Genomic DNA, 19,521 nt, shown 5'->3' on the forward strand with positions numbered 1-19,521 from the left:
TAGTAATAATCTATCCCTAGCAGAAGAGATATGTTTGACTTCATACCAGGATTAAAACATTATAAATAAGTGTATAAAAATGTATTAGACTGTTAATATATTTTTTATACCTCTAGATTGTCCTACATATATTGTATACAGCGCATGGTAGTTGTATGAAACACAGTTTTGTCTTTGGGATCCACTTCTATATGACTGCTGTGCTATACGAAGCAGTCATATAGTTTAGTTCTTGCCGACTGCTTCAAAGAGAGTATTTGAAGTCAAATTCTAACCATTTTATGTTTTAGAACATTTTCTAAAGTAGAGTACTTACGTAATCGCTGAAATCTAGAAACGGTGTGAAAACTAATGTTTACCCCTTAGAGACTTACACACTATAAATGTAAACAAATTGAAAATACTGATTATATTAAATAAACACATGTTTGTGCTGTCATTACACAGAGTGGTTAATTACATTAAATGTAATGTTAAATTTTAACATGCTCTTTCAATTAATATTTCACAGCTTTAAAGACGAAGAGAATATTATCACTGCTTTAAAGACCAGTGAGGCATAACCCGGAGAGATAAGAATAAGTCTATATTCATCCCTAGACACCTAAGAATGTCCATTCTGTATAATCAGTTTACGCATAAAAGCAAAACAAACAAAGTCTTTTTTGCATTTATAATATTATTAGAATTAGGATAAGAGTTTATAGTGAGAAATCTATACTAAATTAAAATTAAAAACTATTAATGTTAATAGAACCATCTTACATTGGCCGGAAACTCCACAATGGCCTTCCACAATTTCTGAAGTCGCTGAAGGGAAAGCAACTGAAAACAAAACTACGTAAGTGGCTGATAGACAGACCAGCCTACTCCTTGAAGGAATTCCTCGATCTTGAACTACATCAATAACTTTAAGAATTTTATAATATTTTTATTTAACGCTTTAAATAATAACAATTTTACATGTTTTTATTCTAAATAACATTTTAACCAATTTTACTATGAAAAACTCTCCTGTATAATACTAGTTTTACATCATTTAATGTAATAGCTATCTCTTAAGTTCAGACAAGCTATTGTATCTAGCTTTAGGTTCATTATTATATGACACCATTGCAATTTCTTGATGAAACTGTAAATAAAGAATATTTTGAATTTGAATTTGAATAATCATATTTTTAACAATTAATTAGAATTAATACATTAAAATCTAAGTTTCTGAAGAAAACATTTTATGGATTTCAGACAAGTTCCTATTAACGTAGTTTAAACTTAGCTCCATGTCAAAATCAGACCCTCAGGTATCATCAATCAACTACAGCTTTTCAATGCCTTACATTTCTTGTTAGGCACAAAACTACACTTATATTCATAACCAATTACACACACACACACACACACACACACACACACACACACACACACACACACACACACACACACACACTTATATTCATATCCCAGTCATCACAGCACATCAGTTACATATTATGTGAAGTTCCCTGTTCTTTTATCACTTTGAACATTACTCACAGCTACTTTGTGGGAGTATAAATTTTTGTGATGCGTGACATAAAGATGATAGACTCAAATATTCACTGTAAGTTTATGACAATCATCTACGTATATTTAGGATAAATTTCTTCTTTGAGGATATTTATAAAATGAAAACCATTATTAGTTAATACAATGTTTTATTAAAAGCTTGAATTCGAAATACACATAAACATTAAAAGTAACATCAATCGTGGTTAATAATATAATATAACTTAATTCATACAACACATTCTTTATCGATACACCTTTGAGAGGCCACATAACAAAATGATGAGATCATAAAGCATATAAAATACACAAATTGATAATACAATATTGACTAATACAGACCATAAGCAACAATAGAACTATCATACAATTACTTTATTTGCTGTTACGGTAATAAACACAATCGGGTCCTCTAATAAAATATATCTAAGTCCAGTGTACCAAAGTTAAAGTTACTAAGTGGCAAGATAAAATGTATTTAGTTGCTTATCAAACATTTGAAATGGTTAAAACAAATCAAGGAGAAACTATTGTGTGAAATCCGTTAACATGAGATGGTGACGGAATTGATTTGCAGGTAAGTTCCTTGAATTACTCAGGTAGATCCTCCATATTTAGACTTCTACGGCTGGACTCTGCTGGCCTGCAAATGTTTTAAAGAGATAATTATATTTAATTAGCAATGAATTAAGTTTCTGATTTCCTAGTTCAAAGTAATAGAATCATTGCTAGAGAATAGATATCCAGCAAAGTCCACTTACTTTTAAAACCAATATAAACATTAATACGATTTTTAAAGGAAAGATTGATTTTTATTTTGTTATTTTGACAAGCATCTATAATCCTGTATAAGAAGTCAAGACTCATCAACTCACAAGTTTAATCTTTAGTGCCATATTGAAATTGCAATACAAAACAAGGAAAGTTCATACAAAATCACAGCAAGCTTATGCATATAGTTTTTGTAAAATGACACAGTCAATCCGGTTTTACCGGTCATCGACGGAGCTACCAAGTATCAAGTAAGTAAGTATGCTGAATAGTATAGAATGAAAAAGTGGATCACTTTTACAATGCAAAGTTAAGGTTAAGAAATCCTCTCTAATGTTTATCTTGAAAAATAACACAGCCTAAAGGTGTTCTAAAACACCACTAATAGGCATGTACTTGAGCAGTTTGGAAGGACAATAGACAATGGACAATGGACAATAATCTGTAGTTGTACATTCTTCAAGAGTTACAATAGAGTCTAATAAAAATAAAAATAGATCTTTGTATGAAATAATCATTGTTGGTCAATATTTGAAATATTAACCCCTTAATGGTTTTCTTTTTCTCAAACTATGTTGTTTTGCTGAATATTTTAAGCGAAACCAACCGCCTATTTGTGCGTTGGATATTTCCTTGGTACTCATACAATAAACACTAGAAATAAAACCATAAAATACTTCAGAACAGGTGACATCAAACAAAAACATGCATTAGCTGTCTGCACTTTGTAACTACAGTAAACTCACCATGGTGCAAAAACACCCATGACAGATGACCAAGGAAGTGCTGATATCTAATAGAAAAGTCAGAACTACTTGCATGATGTGTGGTTATCATAGAAATGCTTATTGCACAATATTATGGCAGACAACAGGATAAAACAGGAACAATATCATTACTGCTATGGACGTAATAAGTTAAAAACCGTGAAGGGACTAAGCATCCAAGTCCCACTGAGTCATTCTATTTACAAATCCATCATTTTGTATAAAATGGATGTTTCAACAACTTTATGTCTAAACTCAATGTTGCTTGACTCAGCAATACTATCTATATTCATTAAAATATACCATTGAATATAAAACTTTCAAAGACATAAGATATATGATGTTATAAAAAGGTGTGGAATATTTAGAAATAGAAGCTAGTACAGAAAATGTTCTCTAATAAAGGTTTAGTATACATTTTGCCACACGCCAAAATAATGTTTTGCCACCTTTTCCCCAATCTTTTGTGAGATGAAGTATACCTTTAAAGTCACCTTGTAACAATGATTTGGTTATAACCGGATACTATCATAATCGTTACACAAGGCCATTTGCTTGCCCATTGCAAATAATTAATGCTTCCAAATTTATAAGTTATTAATGAAATAATTAGTAAAAATTATTATTAGGTTATTAGGTATTATTAAGACACAATTAAAAGTTTTAAATTTAATAAGGTCAAGTAAATAGGTGCTATGTGTACTTACCAAAATTTTGGAGATACTCTACAGTTAACGGTGTCATACATATTATCTGAGTACTGGAGCTGTGCCAACGCAACTGAGTGACGGGTTCTCTGAGGTGAAACACGATATTTTAATTCTCTATATGGAGAAACCTTGGAATTTCCAGCCATAGGGCTCGTAGATGAATTTTTAGAAGAAAATTCGTCTGGGTATCCTGCAATAGCTCCTTCCGCTTCATTTATTTCCAGGCAGCATCTTCTTTGCATGTAACACAGTTCTGTTGAAGATCTTACTCTGTTAATTTTAACTACTCCTACAGGAGAGAAGGCTGTTGGTGTGCACGGAGATGTAGGGTTTGAAGTGACAGGAGTTCTAGGTGACGCCTTGGCTGCTGCTGGTGAATGTCGAGGAGTGGCATGTTGTAGAGAAGTTGTGACAGTCAGTCTCTTCACTGGAGTGGCCATTCTAAACTCTTAACTCTTTTTACCTTTATAAACTCGACAATAAAATCTGGAACAACAATAAACTAAGTCAATCTATTAACAAAAAAACAATATTAAGTTATTCACCTAGCAAGTGAGAACTAATTTTAATTGTATAAAACACAACCCAGTATTTGTAAAATCAATAAAGGTATTTTCCCCCTACGAAATAAATGATCAGCCTTGATGGTTTTGATAGGATTTGAAATGAAAGGATTGTTAAATTAACCGGTTTAAAGGACGGTTAAAAGTAACACATGAACAATTTTTTCAGAGATAATATTTTTTGGCTTGACAAGCTTACACTGTCAGAATGGAAATAATACTTGTATCAGTGCCTATGAGATAAAATACTAAAAACCATGACTTTAGAAAGATAACATTTTTATTTAAATTACCATCTGTGAATAAAATCAATGAATTAAAAATGATATGTTACATGACGGTGTTACTTTGAAAAATATATACATCTCCTCCAATAATGGGTTATTTTAGTGGTAAGTAAAAGATTATTTTCAGGCTTGCTCCCCCAGTCCTTTCCCCTTTTATAACATCCTTGTACACAATCTATTCTATTAACTGAATATGTATAAGTATTTTAATGAAACTCCTACTTACTTGTACCTGTATATCTTACCAATCTGGCAATCCTCCCACAGGAATAACCAAAATCAAAGTTAGGAAGGGGGAGCAAGCTATGGTCATACAGATTGTAACATTTTAAAACAGAAAGATGAATAAAACCAAAATGTCTTAAAATTATATGGTTTTAGATGTTTATTGTATGTTTGCAGTATGATACACAACTGATTATTTGCTGCCACCCAACCTAATTTTGTTTTATATTACAACTGTGTATACATTTAATCTTTTTGCTACATTTGGTGCTGCCTCATCTTTTGAGAACTCCCTACAGTTAGTGATGAACTGCTCATGAACATCCATATGGTTGCTGAGTTGCTGAGATCGAAGTGCACGCCGGTTTTTGGTGTGTAGTTTCAACTGAAAGGTACAAACCAGCCAGACAAGAATCCTCCTGGGAGCAGGCCCATACTCAGAGCGTGGTTTTGGACAATTTGACTGGGGTCTGGGACGGGCCCCAACACATGTCTGTTTGAAGGGACTGTTTCGACAGACGAGATAGCTTAATCTAATAATTGTAACTTACCATTGAATCTTACTATCATTAACAAAATAATAAGATGTTTTTAGTGGGGTAATAGGGGGGGGTTGGTGAAGAGGTGTGGTGGCGGTTCAGAGGCAGGACATGACGGAACCCGGCCAAATATTTGAACAAAAGCTGAGTAGGGCCCTGCCTCCGAGATTGGGCTGTCCCCCTCTTGCCCCTCGCTGAGTACACCCATGAATCCTCCTACTAGCTAATCACACATAACTAATGAAACTGTTCAAAACTCAAGTGTCCAAAACAGCCTGAGGCCCTAGTATGCAGTGTTTGAGGGGACATTGTCTTCAACACATTGTATCTGGAGCCTAAGTATAGCTCGAGCCTCATTATTTAATTCTACTGTTTAGCTCAGTCAGCATATTATCTGATTCAAACATTCTGGTTATGTTTATTGGTTAAGTTCATATGTCTTGATTTTGGAATCCTTGGATTCCAGTAATGATTTTAGTAGACATAATGTGCGTATTTTTCATTGTAACACAATTGAGTCTGATCACATTTATTGCAGCTGGTCCTAATTACCTGTTACTCAGCTGTTAGTAAAGCTCTAGTTTAAAAAACAGGGACATTTGCTGAAACTGTTGATGGTGCTTCTTAGAGTTTGCCTCAAAATCGACTAACAGGTGTATATATTTTACTTATTTGTATAACTTTTCTCTCGTATAATACACAAATTTTCAATAAATATTACTGTTGAAATACATTACTGTTATTTTCCAACTTTTGGGATTTACGGTTATATACGTCCTGGACAAGATCCTATAGAGAAAAAAGGTTAACCTACAGTAGTATATAAAGTATGTTCAGAAAAAGCTACCGGTTGTGTCCAGACTGAACACTGCCTATTGTGGACCAGTTTAAAAAAGTAACACCTAAGGCCAACTTTTGAGATTAACAAGCTATATATCAATAAAAAACTATTTTTACATAATGTTTAAGTCCATTTAATTATATAAAGTTAGAAATAATATCTTTGTAAATTTCTTATGTTACTTTTAAAATATATTTTCATCCAAATTGATGTTTTTTACTGTAACTTTGTTTCACAAAGTAAAAAATCTTAAAGGATTAACAAATTTAAGATTAAGCAGAAACAGTGTTAAAGCTATGGAAAATTTAGTAAATATTTAAAAGGAAAAAATCTAAATTCAGGGAATAAGAAGTTCTAAACTTACCTTCAGAGCTACTTGTTCTAAACTATAATGTATCACAGTCATGTGTTCCTTTGTTATACATAATACAATATCTAACAGGATTTAGCATGTCTACTTGAAATTCCCTGCTTAACCTGCTCAATGTATCATAGCCACTGTATTAACCAACTAGTGAGATAACCCTTCTAAGTCTGTAGCTTCTAGTATTGTAGTCCTTTTTAACCAGTATTGCCAACTCAAAGCCTTTTTTTTTTTTTGTTGAAATATGAAAGTGCCGTGGCAAAATAAATTGAAAAACTCAACTTGTGAATAACTATTTCTTTTACATATTTAAATCTATGAAGTTGTCGTGTATTATGGTATATCAAAATAATTCAATGTTTAATAAACAAAAGTTGTGTGTAATTGACAACAACTGAACAACATGTTTTTAATTTAATATACAGTATATTGTTTTTATTCTGTTTGCTTTTGGTAGTACCTTTGTTTACTATATTTTCATATATGTGTATATTGTGATATTCAGAAAATTCATTATTTGGTATCAAATATGCTGAATATTCCTGCTCCTTACTTTCATGTATTTTTAAGTTTCTGGTTTTGGAAAAAAGGTCAGTTTAACAAATTAAATGTGGAGTATTATCTTCATATATTACTTCTTAGACAAAACCTTTTAGTAAGCCTTGAAATACAGATAAAAGGTAGGATAAATTTTAACAAAACTTGATATTAGACCAGAAGCAGGTGGTTTGGCATTCAGCAGTTTTAAAATTGTGGATCACTTGCCTGAAATTGAATTTAATCTTATGGCCATTGCAAAACTGCACAGCATGTAAAAGCACAATAATAGAGTAAAACTATAGGGTAATAAAAACCCTCTGCAGAATTGTAATTTATAGAATGAAAATTACGTTAACCACAAAATTCACCTAATTCCATTTTTAATTTCTCAGCTTGTTTATAATATCTACCATACCCTACTCCACTCAACCCTCTCTCTATCAAATTTCTATTGTCTGATCCTTTGACTGTTTTATTTTGCTTTTCTAGTAAATGATGTTAAATCACATCTTTCTGGGAGAAAGGGTTGTAAACATTCACATTATTTTGTATTACAACATCTTGAGACATAATATTTAAGGATCAAAAGGTACTGATTGCCAAAAGTTGTCTGGGTCCTTCATCCAGACTAGATTTAACACTTTTCTTTTCTTCCATTGTATTCCACTTACAGGAAAGTACTACTTACCAACAATTGTCTGGGATCTTTGTCCACGCTAGAGTAACCACTTTTCTTTTCTTCCAATGTATTCCACTTACAGGAAAGTAGTATTTACCAACAATAAATTGTCTGGGATTTTTGTCCAGGCTAGAGTCACCACTTTTCTTTTCTTCCAATGTATTCCACTTACAGGAAAGTAGTACTTACCAACAATAAATTGTCTGGGATTTTAATATTCTTTAGTTATTCGTTTAGTTTCAGTGACTCAAGCCTATTATACATTTTTTCATTCTTGTTTACTTTATGGCATTACTCTTTGGGGTAATTCCAGTAAAGCCCATGAAGTTTTCGTGTGGCAAAAAAAGTAGTCAGTTGTACAAAACAGGTGTCGGGGATAGAGTCTTTGGGATTCATGTCAAACTATATTTCCCGAGCTTAACATACTCCCATTAACTAGTTTATTCATTTTCTACAGTCTCAGCCATGTCATGAAAAACTTAAATAACTTTATTTCAAGAAATTCAATCTACTGTTACAGATAGGTCTAAAAGGTCAAGATCTATTAGATGTAAGAAATGCTAAATGATGTAAAACCCAAAAATCTTTTAGCTTTGTTTGTATAAAACTTTCTAATAAATTACCTTTAAATATTAGGAAGCTTCCAATTAACGGTTTTAAAACCGGTTTTAAAATTTAAAACTGGTTGATTAGTCAAGCATTTTATTGTGTAACTGAATTTGAAAATGGGAATTTCTCATCTGTAAATTTTAATTCCAAGATCTTATGTAAAAATGTGTTTCTTACTTGGATGTTTATATTTATTTGTGTGTTTTTAACTGATTACATGTATTGTTTACATTTTAAATTAGGACATAATTATTACACTATACTACTAATTACTACTACTGTAGTCATTGATTTTTGTTGACTATAAATTTATTTCATTTGTTTACATTGTACCCTTTCAATTTGACATGTAACGTTTACTACCTAAGATTAAGGCTAAGTGTGAATTTGACTATGTCTATTACAATCACTATGCTATACTATACTATTGTCAATTAAATAGTAATGACAATAAACATATTTTATTTCATTTCAATAATAATTAAAATCTGAACCAATTATCAGATATTTAATTTTTTTAACCATTTATTTATTCTATAAACAACAACCTTGCTTGAACTAGGTTAATTAACATGCATAGTAGATTACCACTACACAGGGCCAGCACAAGCTATTCTGGTGCCATAAGTAAAATACCCTTTTAGCCACCCCCAATCACCAACCCGAACACTCTCCTATTCCCCTTTAATACAAAAATGTTATTAAAAAACACAGAACTTATTCTATGGCAAGCCCATTTTATTATTTTTAGCTTTTTTGCTTGGTGAGAAAGTACATTAATTTATACACATTTTTCCTTTTTTATCTCCAGCTGCCACCTAGTTTGCCTAATGGATATCCTTGTGATACATTTTGCTCCTGATAGCAAGTATGAATGTTGTTATTGTGGCTCACATTTACACGTTAATACAAATAATGCCCTCTAAAACCGCATCAAGATAATTCACGTTTCTCATTCCCCACTAACCTGTCTATGGTCCTTTTACTATCAGTGGTGCTTTTTCATATGATAATAATGTGCTGTTAGTGACAGTACTTTATACAATTTTAGATAACATTAAGAAGTTAAATTATTTACAGGTTTAAGTAATATATTTTAATGAACATTTTGATTACCATTTAATGTAATTTTTGGAAATTACTCAATTTTATTTTTGATAAAATATTGATATCAGGTGAATTATGTGATTGTCGATGATCCCAATTAATTTTATAGTGGTTGAACAAAAATCAGATTGTAAGATATACAAAAAAAAAAACTTTGTTCTTGGTATAATTATAAGTTATAATTTGGTTATTATTTCATAGTCAATACTAGCCAATTCTCCATACCATAATTTCCCTGTTCTCTTTTCCAACAAACAATTCACACTAAGTTAAGAATACAATGTAATAAAATTAAAATGAAGGGAAGAGAACAAAATTGAACCTACAAATTTATTGGATTATTATTAAAATTACAAGACAACTTCTTTGAGAAATATTGCATTAAAGATTACAGGAAGATAAACTATTTTAAACATTAACACAATACAATAAATCTAATTGGACAATATAGAACAGAACATTCACAGAACTTAAAACATTTTACATGTTAAAGCTTTTTTCTTATTAATATAACAATAAATAACCGACTATCAACTATGAGTAAAACACAAATATATGAGTTCTTGCCATAAAACAAAAGCAACAACAACAAAATATCTTATAAAAACTTAAATATACCTTGAGCAAGAAATATGACTCAAATGATAAAAGTACAAACTAGATTTTAAAATTAAAGTCCTGTAAGTAATTTCGTTTCAATCACAATATACAATACATATTAAAACTAAAACTCATTAATCTATCCAGGAAGTCACTGTCAGTGTTAGTTAAGATGGAGAGTTTCCAGGACATCTCTCTGAGCTTGGGACTTCAGTAGTCCACATGCTTCATGACTCGGCAGAACCTCCCCTGAATTCCTTGTATTATTGAAGAAGTTCAACAAATGTTACACTGAAAGAAGCTACAAAGAAAAAAAACATGTGAACTAAGTTCTACTATGCAAATTTATAGTTGTCAAGTATTAAACAATTTTTTTAATTCCACCTGCAAGGGTCTTACTCAAGAACATAGCCAGGACAGAATTTTGGAGGGGTCCAGACAACTTATATTTTCCCTGAGTGCACAGAGAGTAAGGCCCCATTTTGCTCCTTATAAAGTTCTTGACCCATTTCATTGTTGAGAACGATCTTTCAGCAGTACATGTCAGTAATACTGAATTATTTAAATAATAATAATCATTTACTAAAAAAGTAATTGAAAAAATTGAAAACTTTGGGGGCTGACCCCTTGGACCCTCTCGCTACGTCCTTGGACTTACCAAATAGAATAAAATACAGGTGGAGTGTACTAATACTAAAATTCTGGTGAAGGCGGTGAAGGGCAGGGTTTGAAACTGTGCCATCTCTAACTTGTCAATTGAATCAGTGTAAAAGGTCAGATATTTTTTCCATGTAATCATCAGCTCTCCCAGTGAAATCTCTGCAGACGTTCTCTTGTTATTTGTTATGTCTATTTCCCTTCTATATGCCAGAAAGTTTAACTGATGTCCCTTGACAACATTTTGTTCTACAATTTTGACCACTACTCAGTTAACCACAAGTTCCCTTAGTCATCTTTTTCTATGGGAAGGGAATGGTTTTAAAGATTGATTAAATCCTTTTAGAATTCATCCCTTCTTGTAAACATTTTTTAAATGTCATACAAATTGATTGCTTAGTTTGATTACAAATGTTTATTCTGTGATTTTCTCGTTGCTATCATGATTGCTATAAAACCAACATACAAATATTTGCTAACGCTTAACCAAATCCCATGAAGAGACAATCCCTGAACTCAAATTCGATGTTGACTATACAGAAATGAAGCTTCATGCAAAATTTCAAATCCATATGAAAGTCTGTTCTTGATAAATCATGCAGAAAAACAGACAAAAGAGAAATTTTGCTAGTCACCTGAGAGATAGGATTTGCTAAAGCTAATCAAATAAGACATTAATAAACAAACAAAAAACTGTATTAGGTGGTTCCGCAATGGTTACAAAATTTGCACTGAGAAGTAGGTAAAAAAAAAACAACATACAGTCAATGTATACTACTAATATGACCCACTTTAGTCAGCTACACTATTTTACATCCATTTTTCTTATGGTAGTGTGGATACTCTTCTAACTAGTTTTGCACATATTATATGTAGAAGTTAGGCACTTTTTGTATTCAAAATCTATCTAATTCGTACTTGATGTGGCAGTTAGTAGAACAATAGCTTTCATGCACTTGTCATACAAATTGTATTTGAAAAACTGTAATAGATTATTTATACTTATATAGTTTCACCTGTGCCATTAGTGTTAACAATATACTAGGTCAGACGGTTGTTTACCTATGCTCTTGCATTATTTGTGATTCATATAGGAGTTGGGCAAATGTTTTATTATTAAATCTAATTACAAGTTCGTTCCTTACAAGCTTGTGAATCATCTTAAAGAATCTATTTAGTCATATCTTATACCATTCATAAGGTTAACACTAGATCCTAGCTTTTGATCAAAATATTCATTTTTTTCCTCAACTGTGGATTTCTTCCAGTTTAAACACCAGAGAATTGGGAAGAAGGCTTTAAAATAGGTAAAAGGATCTCTGATTAAAACTAATGTAGAGAGGAGATATGATGTCATACATCATTATGGAATGTTTTTTTTTATATTATTACCATGTTTATTTTATTATAACTAGTGTATTGAAACAATGTGACTACAGTTTAATCTTAAGTTATTTGTTGAATTTGTGCTAAAAGTTTTAGATCAATTGAATCACATAATATGTTCACTTTATAAGGTCAACTTTCCTATTTGTAAGTTTTGCTTTCGCACAGTTTACATAAAGATTTGTTTAACCATTACTTAATGTTAATATGAACACATTTTTGTACAAAGCTGCCCTCTGAGATGACATGTTAATTATAGTGGTTACAGTTTAGTAGTAATGTATGATGACAATGCTAATATTAGACACTGTGCCACTTGGTAGTTAAAATGGTTAAATACTTCTTTTTGCAACATAACTCTTAATAAAAAGTTCATAGAAGTTAATGAATCAAAGACCTACTGTTTTTTTAGATATTTTCACTTTTGAATACAGCTTTTTCAACAAGAGTTAAGATTTTCCATTTACAATCCGAAATTTGTTGGGATGCAAGTGAAACGAGTTGTTAAAAAAATTGATAATATTAACATACTGACTGTGGCTCATGAGTCAGTGTGTTTTGTACAGGTATAACTAACTAATCAGAAATCACTTAGCACAGGTCAGTATAAAGTTTTTAACTTATAAATACAGATTTCAATTTCCATGCAATGTGAAATATACATGGTTTTAATGTGAACACATACTAATAATTTTTAAAGATCAAGAGCAGTATGGTATGATTGTGTTTATTAGTTGCTGAAGAACAAAATAGTCCTTTCAGATCAGTTGGAAGGAATAAGTAAATTTTGTGATACCTGAAAATTAATAATTCATTTCTTAATGGATTTACGTATAATTGAAATCTCAAAAACTATTCAAGATATGACAAATTTGAAGTATTATATGTAATTCAAACACTTTTTACTTTTCCTCTATGTCCATAAATGAGTTGTGAATAAAAAAAACCTTTAATGGTTGTTATAGAACTTTAATAGTAAACCTAGTAAACTCAGTGAAAGTATTTAAAAAATCTCTTAAGAGTCACTTTCCTTCTACGTAGGCTAAAGTACGGTGTTAATTTTGAAAAATTGCTAATGACCAACTTTAGTCAGCTACACTATTTTACATCCATTTTTCTTATGCTGCTGATTAATACATGTGCTTTTATATAAAATGTTTTTCATGACGGTCATTTGTAACTGAGATTGTTTTTTTAATGTTGAATAAATATTATGAATCTTTTTATACAGAAATTGTGTGCAGAGCTAGCCAACAAACTTAGCTGGTATATTTATATGAGATCAATTTTTATAACAAGTTTAAACTTGTTTGGGCTTTTCTTGAGACGGTCATCGTTTCCACAAGCTGCGTTATATAGCATATATATAATCTGTAACATATATATGAACTTTTGAACAAGGGGTGATTTTAGACTCTGAGGGTTATGTACGGTATGTAGGAATTGTACTTAAGTGCTGACACGAGAACAATTGGAATAGGCACATTTTGTATTCAAAATCTATCTAATTCGTAAATATTGTACTATACTTACTTTTTGAAACTTAGAGAATCTGGATGACTCTTAGATGGACAACCCACCATTTCTGGGGATAATTGTGATGTTTTCTCCATGTTATTCTCTAGAGCAACTGATTGAACATCTGTGTTATTTTGTAGATCAACTGTTTCAAACTCTCCTTTATTCTCTAGAACAATTGGTTGAAATAAAGCTTTGGGAGTTTTATATGATTTATCAAAGTGTTTAGGTATTGGTACAGGCGCTATTTTAAATGTTGGAGTAGCAAGACTTTTAGGTGTTTTGGATTTAGATGATTTTGTTGGTGTTTTGGGTTTAACAGATAACAAGATTTGATGTATCACAAAATTTTGGTTGTGGATGTGATTGCACCCGTTTTTTGAGAATGGTGCGGGAGGCTTCTTGACTGGAGTTAGCATGACTAATCGTTCTTAGAAAACAATGTAAAATACTCCACCAAAATCTGGAAAAGTAAACAAAATAATAAGTACTCAAACGTAAACAGAATAAGTAAAAATAAATAAATACAGTCAAAACCCTTTAAAATAACTTTTTAAGTATAAGTATACTATGAATAGCAAAACTTGTACAGATATACTGCTGTCACATACAATGTACAATGCCTGTTAGTTTGCATTCCAGTTAAATTCTCCAGTCACTGGATTTCATAAAAAGTATTTGTTAAATCAATCTTTATTACAATTAAATTAGGCTATTGCCTTTAATAAAAACAATACATATAATCACTGGGGTGTGTACGGGGGGTGTCAAAGGTGCATAGGTACCTGCTAACAAGTTGATTTTTTGTTATCGTATATAACTTTGGCGAAAAAATTATACCAGTATTAAAGTACAAGAGTTATGTTATTTGGCTCGCTGGTGCCGGGTTTTACGTATTATTTATATTGTTATGCAGGCCCGAACTCAGACTGGTTTTTTAAGACAATTTTAAATGTCTATTTGAAGGGAACTTGTCAACGGACGGTACAGTAACAGACATGACGAGGCCTGGCTGAATATCTTTTCCAGGGCCCACCAAAGCATAGTAAGGCCCAGTTGTTATGTTTGAAATGTGTTGTTCCCTCTCTGTCCTACTTCCTACTGCCACTCGTCACCACCACTTGAATTATGTTTATCGTACTGCACAATAGTGCTGTGTTTTGCAAGAGATCTATGTTTGGGTACAATTGTCAAAAAGCTTCAAAATGTATATTTTTAAGTACAATTTTCAAACATTTTCTAGAGGTGAGCCCGGACCCCTCTTTTTGTTGGAATACCACACGCCAACACCCCTGGTATGTCAGGCACCTCCAAATCATGAACCCTGCACACGCCTGTGTGTATATTATATTATAAAATACAATATATATATATTGACCGATACATATAGGTGGTCTGACACATCCTCACAACATATTAAATAGCAATCTAAAGAATAATACAAATCCTATCTTTGAAAAAATATTAAACACAGAATACTAATCAAAACTACAACTGTGTCATATAAATTTGACATTGTTTAAATGGTCTACATGTGTATATTTAGTTGTTTGTTTATTATTTAGTTAGAGGTTAATGTTCACACTGATGATGGTTTATACTGAAACACGTGTCTGAAATGAAATAATTTTCAAAAAGGGCTTTAGTTCACAATTCATTATTCTAACATAAAGATAACGCTATAACATGGAATTAATAACATTATATATTGGATGTGTCAGACCACCTATCTGTATCAGCCAAGCAAATAGTAATAGAATCTTTATTCTAACTATAAATCCACATTTCAAACCTAATAAACTCAAGGAAATTATTTTTAGCTTTATCACAAACCCCAAAATGATAGACACATTTGCGTGTTTGTGTAAACTACTGTATGTGTGTATATATATATTTTCTAAGCCTTCGGATTTTAGGGCAATAAATAAGTTTTCATAAGTATTTGAACTACGTACATATATACCTATTATATTTTTGGAAACTAACAACCTAAAACAACTGAACCTGTGCAGTTTATTATGATTTGACTAAAAATATGATATAATAGGTCTAATAAACAATAAAGAAATCCGCAATGTAGGAAATCCAAACCATTCAACTTATTAACTGATAAAACAGACATAAACTCTCATGCTTTACTGGGATCTTCAATAAGCAAAAGCCCCAACCTAAGACTTTTAGTATTAGTGTGGAAACATCCTAATGGATTTTTAGTATATTTGATCAAAATCATGTAGTAAACTTTGATGTTATATTTTATTTGGTAAACCATTTAAATTAAAAATACATATGTATTTAGTGTCCTGTACTATTAGTAAAATTTTAACATGTTTGCAGTTTTATTTTAGTTTACCTAATATTTATTTATTGAATAAAATCGTAGAACAGTTGAAATATTGGTTACCGTACCATCCTTTAGCAGACTATAAGCTACAGTTTGGATTAATTTGTTTTCTTATTTATTTAATATGGTAAACACTAAGATGGAGATTGTTCAACTTTAATAGATAGTAAAATAAACAAACTTACCATTAGTGGTGCCTTATCCGAACTGACTGATGATCCTGCAAGCACTTGTGGTAACTTGTCTTGTTGTTATCAGTGGTGTCAGATTGAACCATACACAATATAACCTACATAACCTGAAATGGTTACTTTTGAGGTTAGTTAACCGGAAGGACTACTGGATCCAGATTACTGTTTAACGAACATTCTTTCCATAGTTAGGCTGTCATATCAGTCAGACTCACTTCATTAGATCACAACCACTGTATGTGCCCTAAAATTATGTCTAAACTAATAATAATCTAATCCAATACAATACATACAATTATACAAGTCATAGTCAGACAGAAAAAGCTTTATCATTGTTAGCCAACAATATTAAGACCGACTATTTGGCTGAAAATAGCGTCTTACAGTCTCTTTATCTTTGCTCGTTAAGATATTTTGATCCCTAATCAAAACTACCGCGACTGATCAGTTGCTTTATTAAGAGAAACATTGCTATGTTGATTTAACTAATAGATTGTGTCCTTATTAGCTGATCTTTAGCGAAGCTTGTCTCTGTTGGAGCTGAAAAATCGTTCATTTCTACCTATCTGTATGTCTATATATGTCTGTCTGTCCGCACGATATCTCGAAAACGAACTGATCTATACACTTGAAATTGCGCATGAAGACTCAGTTCTATATGAGGCACACTAAGTTTTATGATGGTACATGTCACTAGATAGGATTTGGCTGAGTGTTAGTGAATATTTTTACATTGGTGTTTTGTGTAACTATGTTGGGAACGGGAACATAGCAGAATAAATTTGTAAACAAACTCAATACATCTATTAGACATTCAAACATGTGAGACACTATCATATGTAGATAACTATCCCAACACACAGAGCATTATTATACAGAGTGTCCCAGAACTCTATACCAATCTATACAGACATTACTTCTGTATCAAGCACAAACCAAAATATCATGCTTAAACTTAATAACTACCCGTAAAACCACTATTTTCTGTATTTAATTTAACTACATATTTATAATTTGAGAACGGCTTGTTGTAATAAATTGAAATTTGGCATACAGGCTACCGAAAAGGCCTAATTGAATAAAAACTAACAATTTTTACAAACTTTATTTTCAAAATGGCGGCATCTTACAAATTGTAAATGTAAACATCTTATCTATAACGTAATGAAAAAGTTACTTTCATTACAATTTGAGCTAAGAGTCAAATAATGATGTGACAGAACTACTAGTGAGCCACAACAATCACCTGTTTGAATGTTTGCTTCACTAATCAGCTGATTATAACACTAAACTATGGTGTTTAGACTTTTATTATTCAGTGCTATGAGATTCGTCTTAACAAACAGAAACGTGAACTATTCTTTTAGCAAGATATCTCAAACAAAGTTAATCTGAAGAAACTTCTGCAAAAAACTCCATTTCTATAGATTTTGCATCCAATGTTAAAAATCTGTTCCACTTGAAACGTGGTTGTCTGTATCAATGGTGGAAAACAAAGGATACAAAACGGAACAAAATTTATGTGATACATCTCCACATGGGTCCAAAGTTTATTCTCTGGAAAGTTAAATAAACGGATGCAATTTTTTCTTTTGTCTGCAGGGGGATGTAAGTATTTCTTTTCTGAATTATTGCCTGTCTGTCTGTTCCCAGAGCATCCCAAGATTGAAATGAACTAAAGACTTGAAATTGTGCATGCAACTTCTATGATACCCTGTTCAGAAAAAAGTGTAATGACATATTTCTACCTTGTATGGGAAGAGGTGTGGCTCTTCTTTAAGGATACAGTCAAACTGGTTCACTATTATGAGCCTGGATCTAGAATTGCCCATTTAGGTAAGCTGTCTACCAGTGGTGGTTCACCATTTCCTATGATCTAGAGATCGATAGTATATCTGTGTACAAAATAAACATTCTCTAGAAGTAACTTACGTTCAAGTTCACCTAGGCATTCAGGAATTGGATATGGTAATCTTAACAATACTATCAGACAGTAGACTCTTGTGTATGGATAAAAGTGAAACCAAATTAGGTTCTTAATGTTATTACGTCTACAATAACAGAAATCTCAGGGGAAACTTTGCCATAAACCGGGCTACAGTATTACAGTACTTTTCACTTAAATGGCTCTTGCACTATATGTGGCATCTCTCTTCTGCATGTAATATCGAATATATTTATATATTACTGGTATATCACAGACCATATATACAATATATCATTGAATAGAATTAAATTCCTTTCAAATGTAAAATTATGGCAATGCTCAGGATTAAGTTGTACAATTTTGTAGTTAAATTATTCACAACTACGAGCTTTTTGTCATGCACCAATCAGGAGAGAAAAAGTAAATTTTTGTGCAATACATAGAATTTTGAGTACGTACATGCTTTTTTGTAAGGTTTTTCATTTTAAAATCATATGAATACCTGCCACATAAGTGCTACATTTTGTTGAGATCTTCTTTTTCAAGAAAATAGGATTTTTCCGGACATTTGACATCGTTCAGTCATATAAAAAATTCTTATCATCATTTTCGTATCCCTGAACAATGGTAAATGTCCGAAAAAATCCTGCTTCCTTCACAATACTTCCATTGTCAAAATCTCATTGCACTTAGTTTTAAAAAGGACTCTTTTGTTTGCTTCCGGAGTGGCAGGACTTTCAGGATGGGTAAGATTAGTAGTAGGGGCTACTTCCTGATGAGTTCCCACGAGGAAAGTTAGCGGGTTCTACATCTCAGTTATGTCCCCTTGGAAGAAGGCCAGTTCTAGTCCAGGGACAATACTCACTAAAGTTTAGGCTAGTAACCGCTTTTAACACTAAGGGAGCTCAATTCATTCAAACAGTCATCCTCCACAGCAAATTAGACCTATCAACCATCATTTTTAACCCATTTGTGGTTGCCCAGATGTTAAGATACATGTCAATTGTTTGCAGTACCCAATTTAGCTTTAATTGGAAGGTATAAGCCACCCAAAAGTGAACTTTTCAGGGGATGTATTGATATTACGTGAAATAAGTGATGAAACTATAATTTCAATTTCAACTATAATGTTTGTAAATGGATTAACATTACAATCCGACTGATTTTGAAAAATATGGAACTATTCCAAATGGTTGTGATGTAAAAAAATGTATTTAGTCCATTGAAGTAAATTTCAGGTACAACAAAATCCTATCTCACCTTACCTTTTAAACAATTGAAAAGTTTTGATATATATATATATATAATATATATTTTATTTTTTCTTATTTTATTTTTTACACCTTTTATT

General features: G+C 31.7%; 1 protein-coding gene across 2 annotated transcripts; it reads right to left on the bottom strand.

The window, feature by feature from the left end:
* Positions 1 to 1,677: 1,677 nt before the first annotated feature.
* Positions 1,678 to 16,391, bottom strand: LOC124352883. Of its 2 annotated transcripts, XM_046802603.1 has the most exons (4): positions 16,238 to 16,391; positions 13,724 to 14,171; positions 3,791 to 4,279; positions 1,678 to 2,188 (listed from the first exon to the last, which is right to left on the bottom strand). In XM_046802603.1, exons 3-4 carry the CDS (start codon positions 4,231 to 4,233, stop codon positions 2,137 to 2,139), a joined length of 495 nt encoding a protein of 164 aa, XP_046658559.1. In that variant the 5' UTR covers positions 4,234 to 4,279; positions 13,724 to 14,171; positions 16,238 to 16,391; the 3' UTR covers positions 1,678 to 2,136. The 2 variants fall into 2 exon arrangements, with proteins under 2 accessions (XP_046658559.1, XP_046658558.1); XM_046802602.1 differs by lacking the exons at positions 13,724 to 14,171; positions 16,238 to 16,391 and adding an exon at positions 6,613 to 6,774.
* Positions 16,392 to 19,521: the final 3,130 nt, after the last annotated feature.

The sequence above is a fragment of the Homalodisca vitripennis genome, chromosome 1 (assembly GCF_021130785.1).
Source record: "Homalodisca vitripennis isolate AUS2020 chromosome 1, UT_GWSS_2.1, whole genome shotgun sequence".
NCBI lineage: Eukaryota > Metazoa > Arthropoda > Insecta > Hemiptera > Cicadellidae > Homalodisca > Homalodisca vitripennis.

Bases quoted from the DNA above. Each gene is read 5' to 3' on its own strand.
- LOC124352883 (XM_046802603.1), bottom strand. From the start codon at position 4,233: ATGGCCACTCCAGTGAAGAGACTGACTGTCACAACTTCTCTACAACAT. The intron at 2,189-3,790 runs GTAAGTACACAT...AAACATTTGCAG, and splicing joins AGAGTATCTCCAAAATTTTG to GCCAGCAGAGTCCAGCCGTA.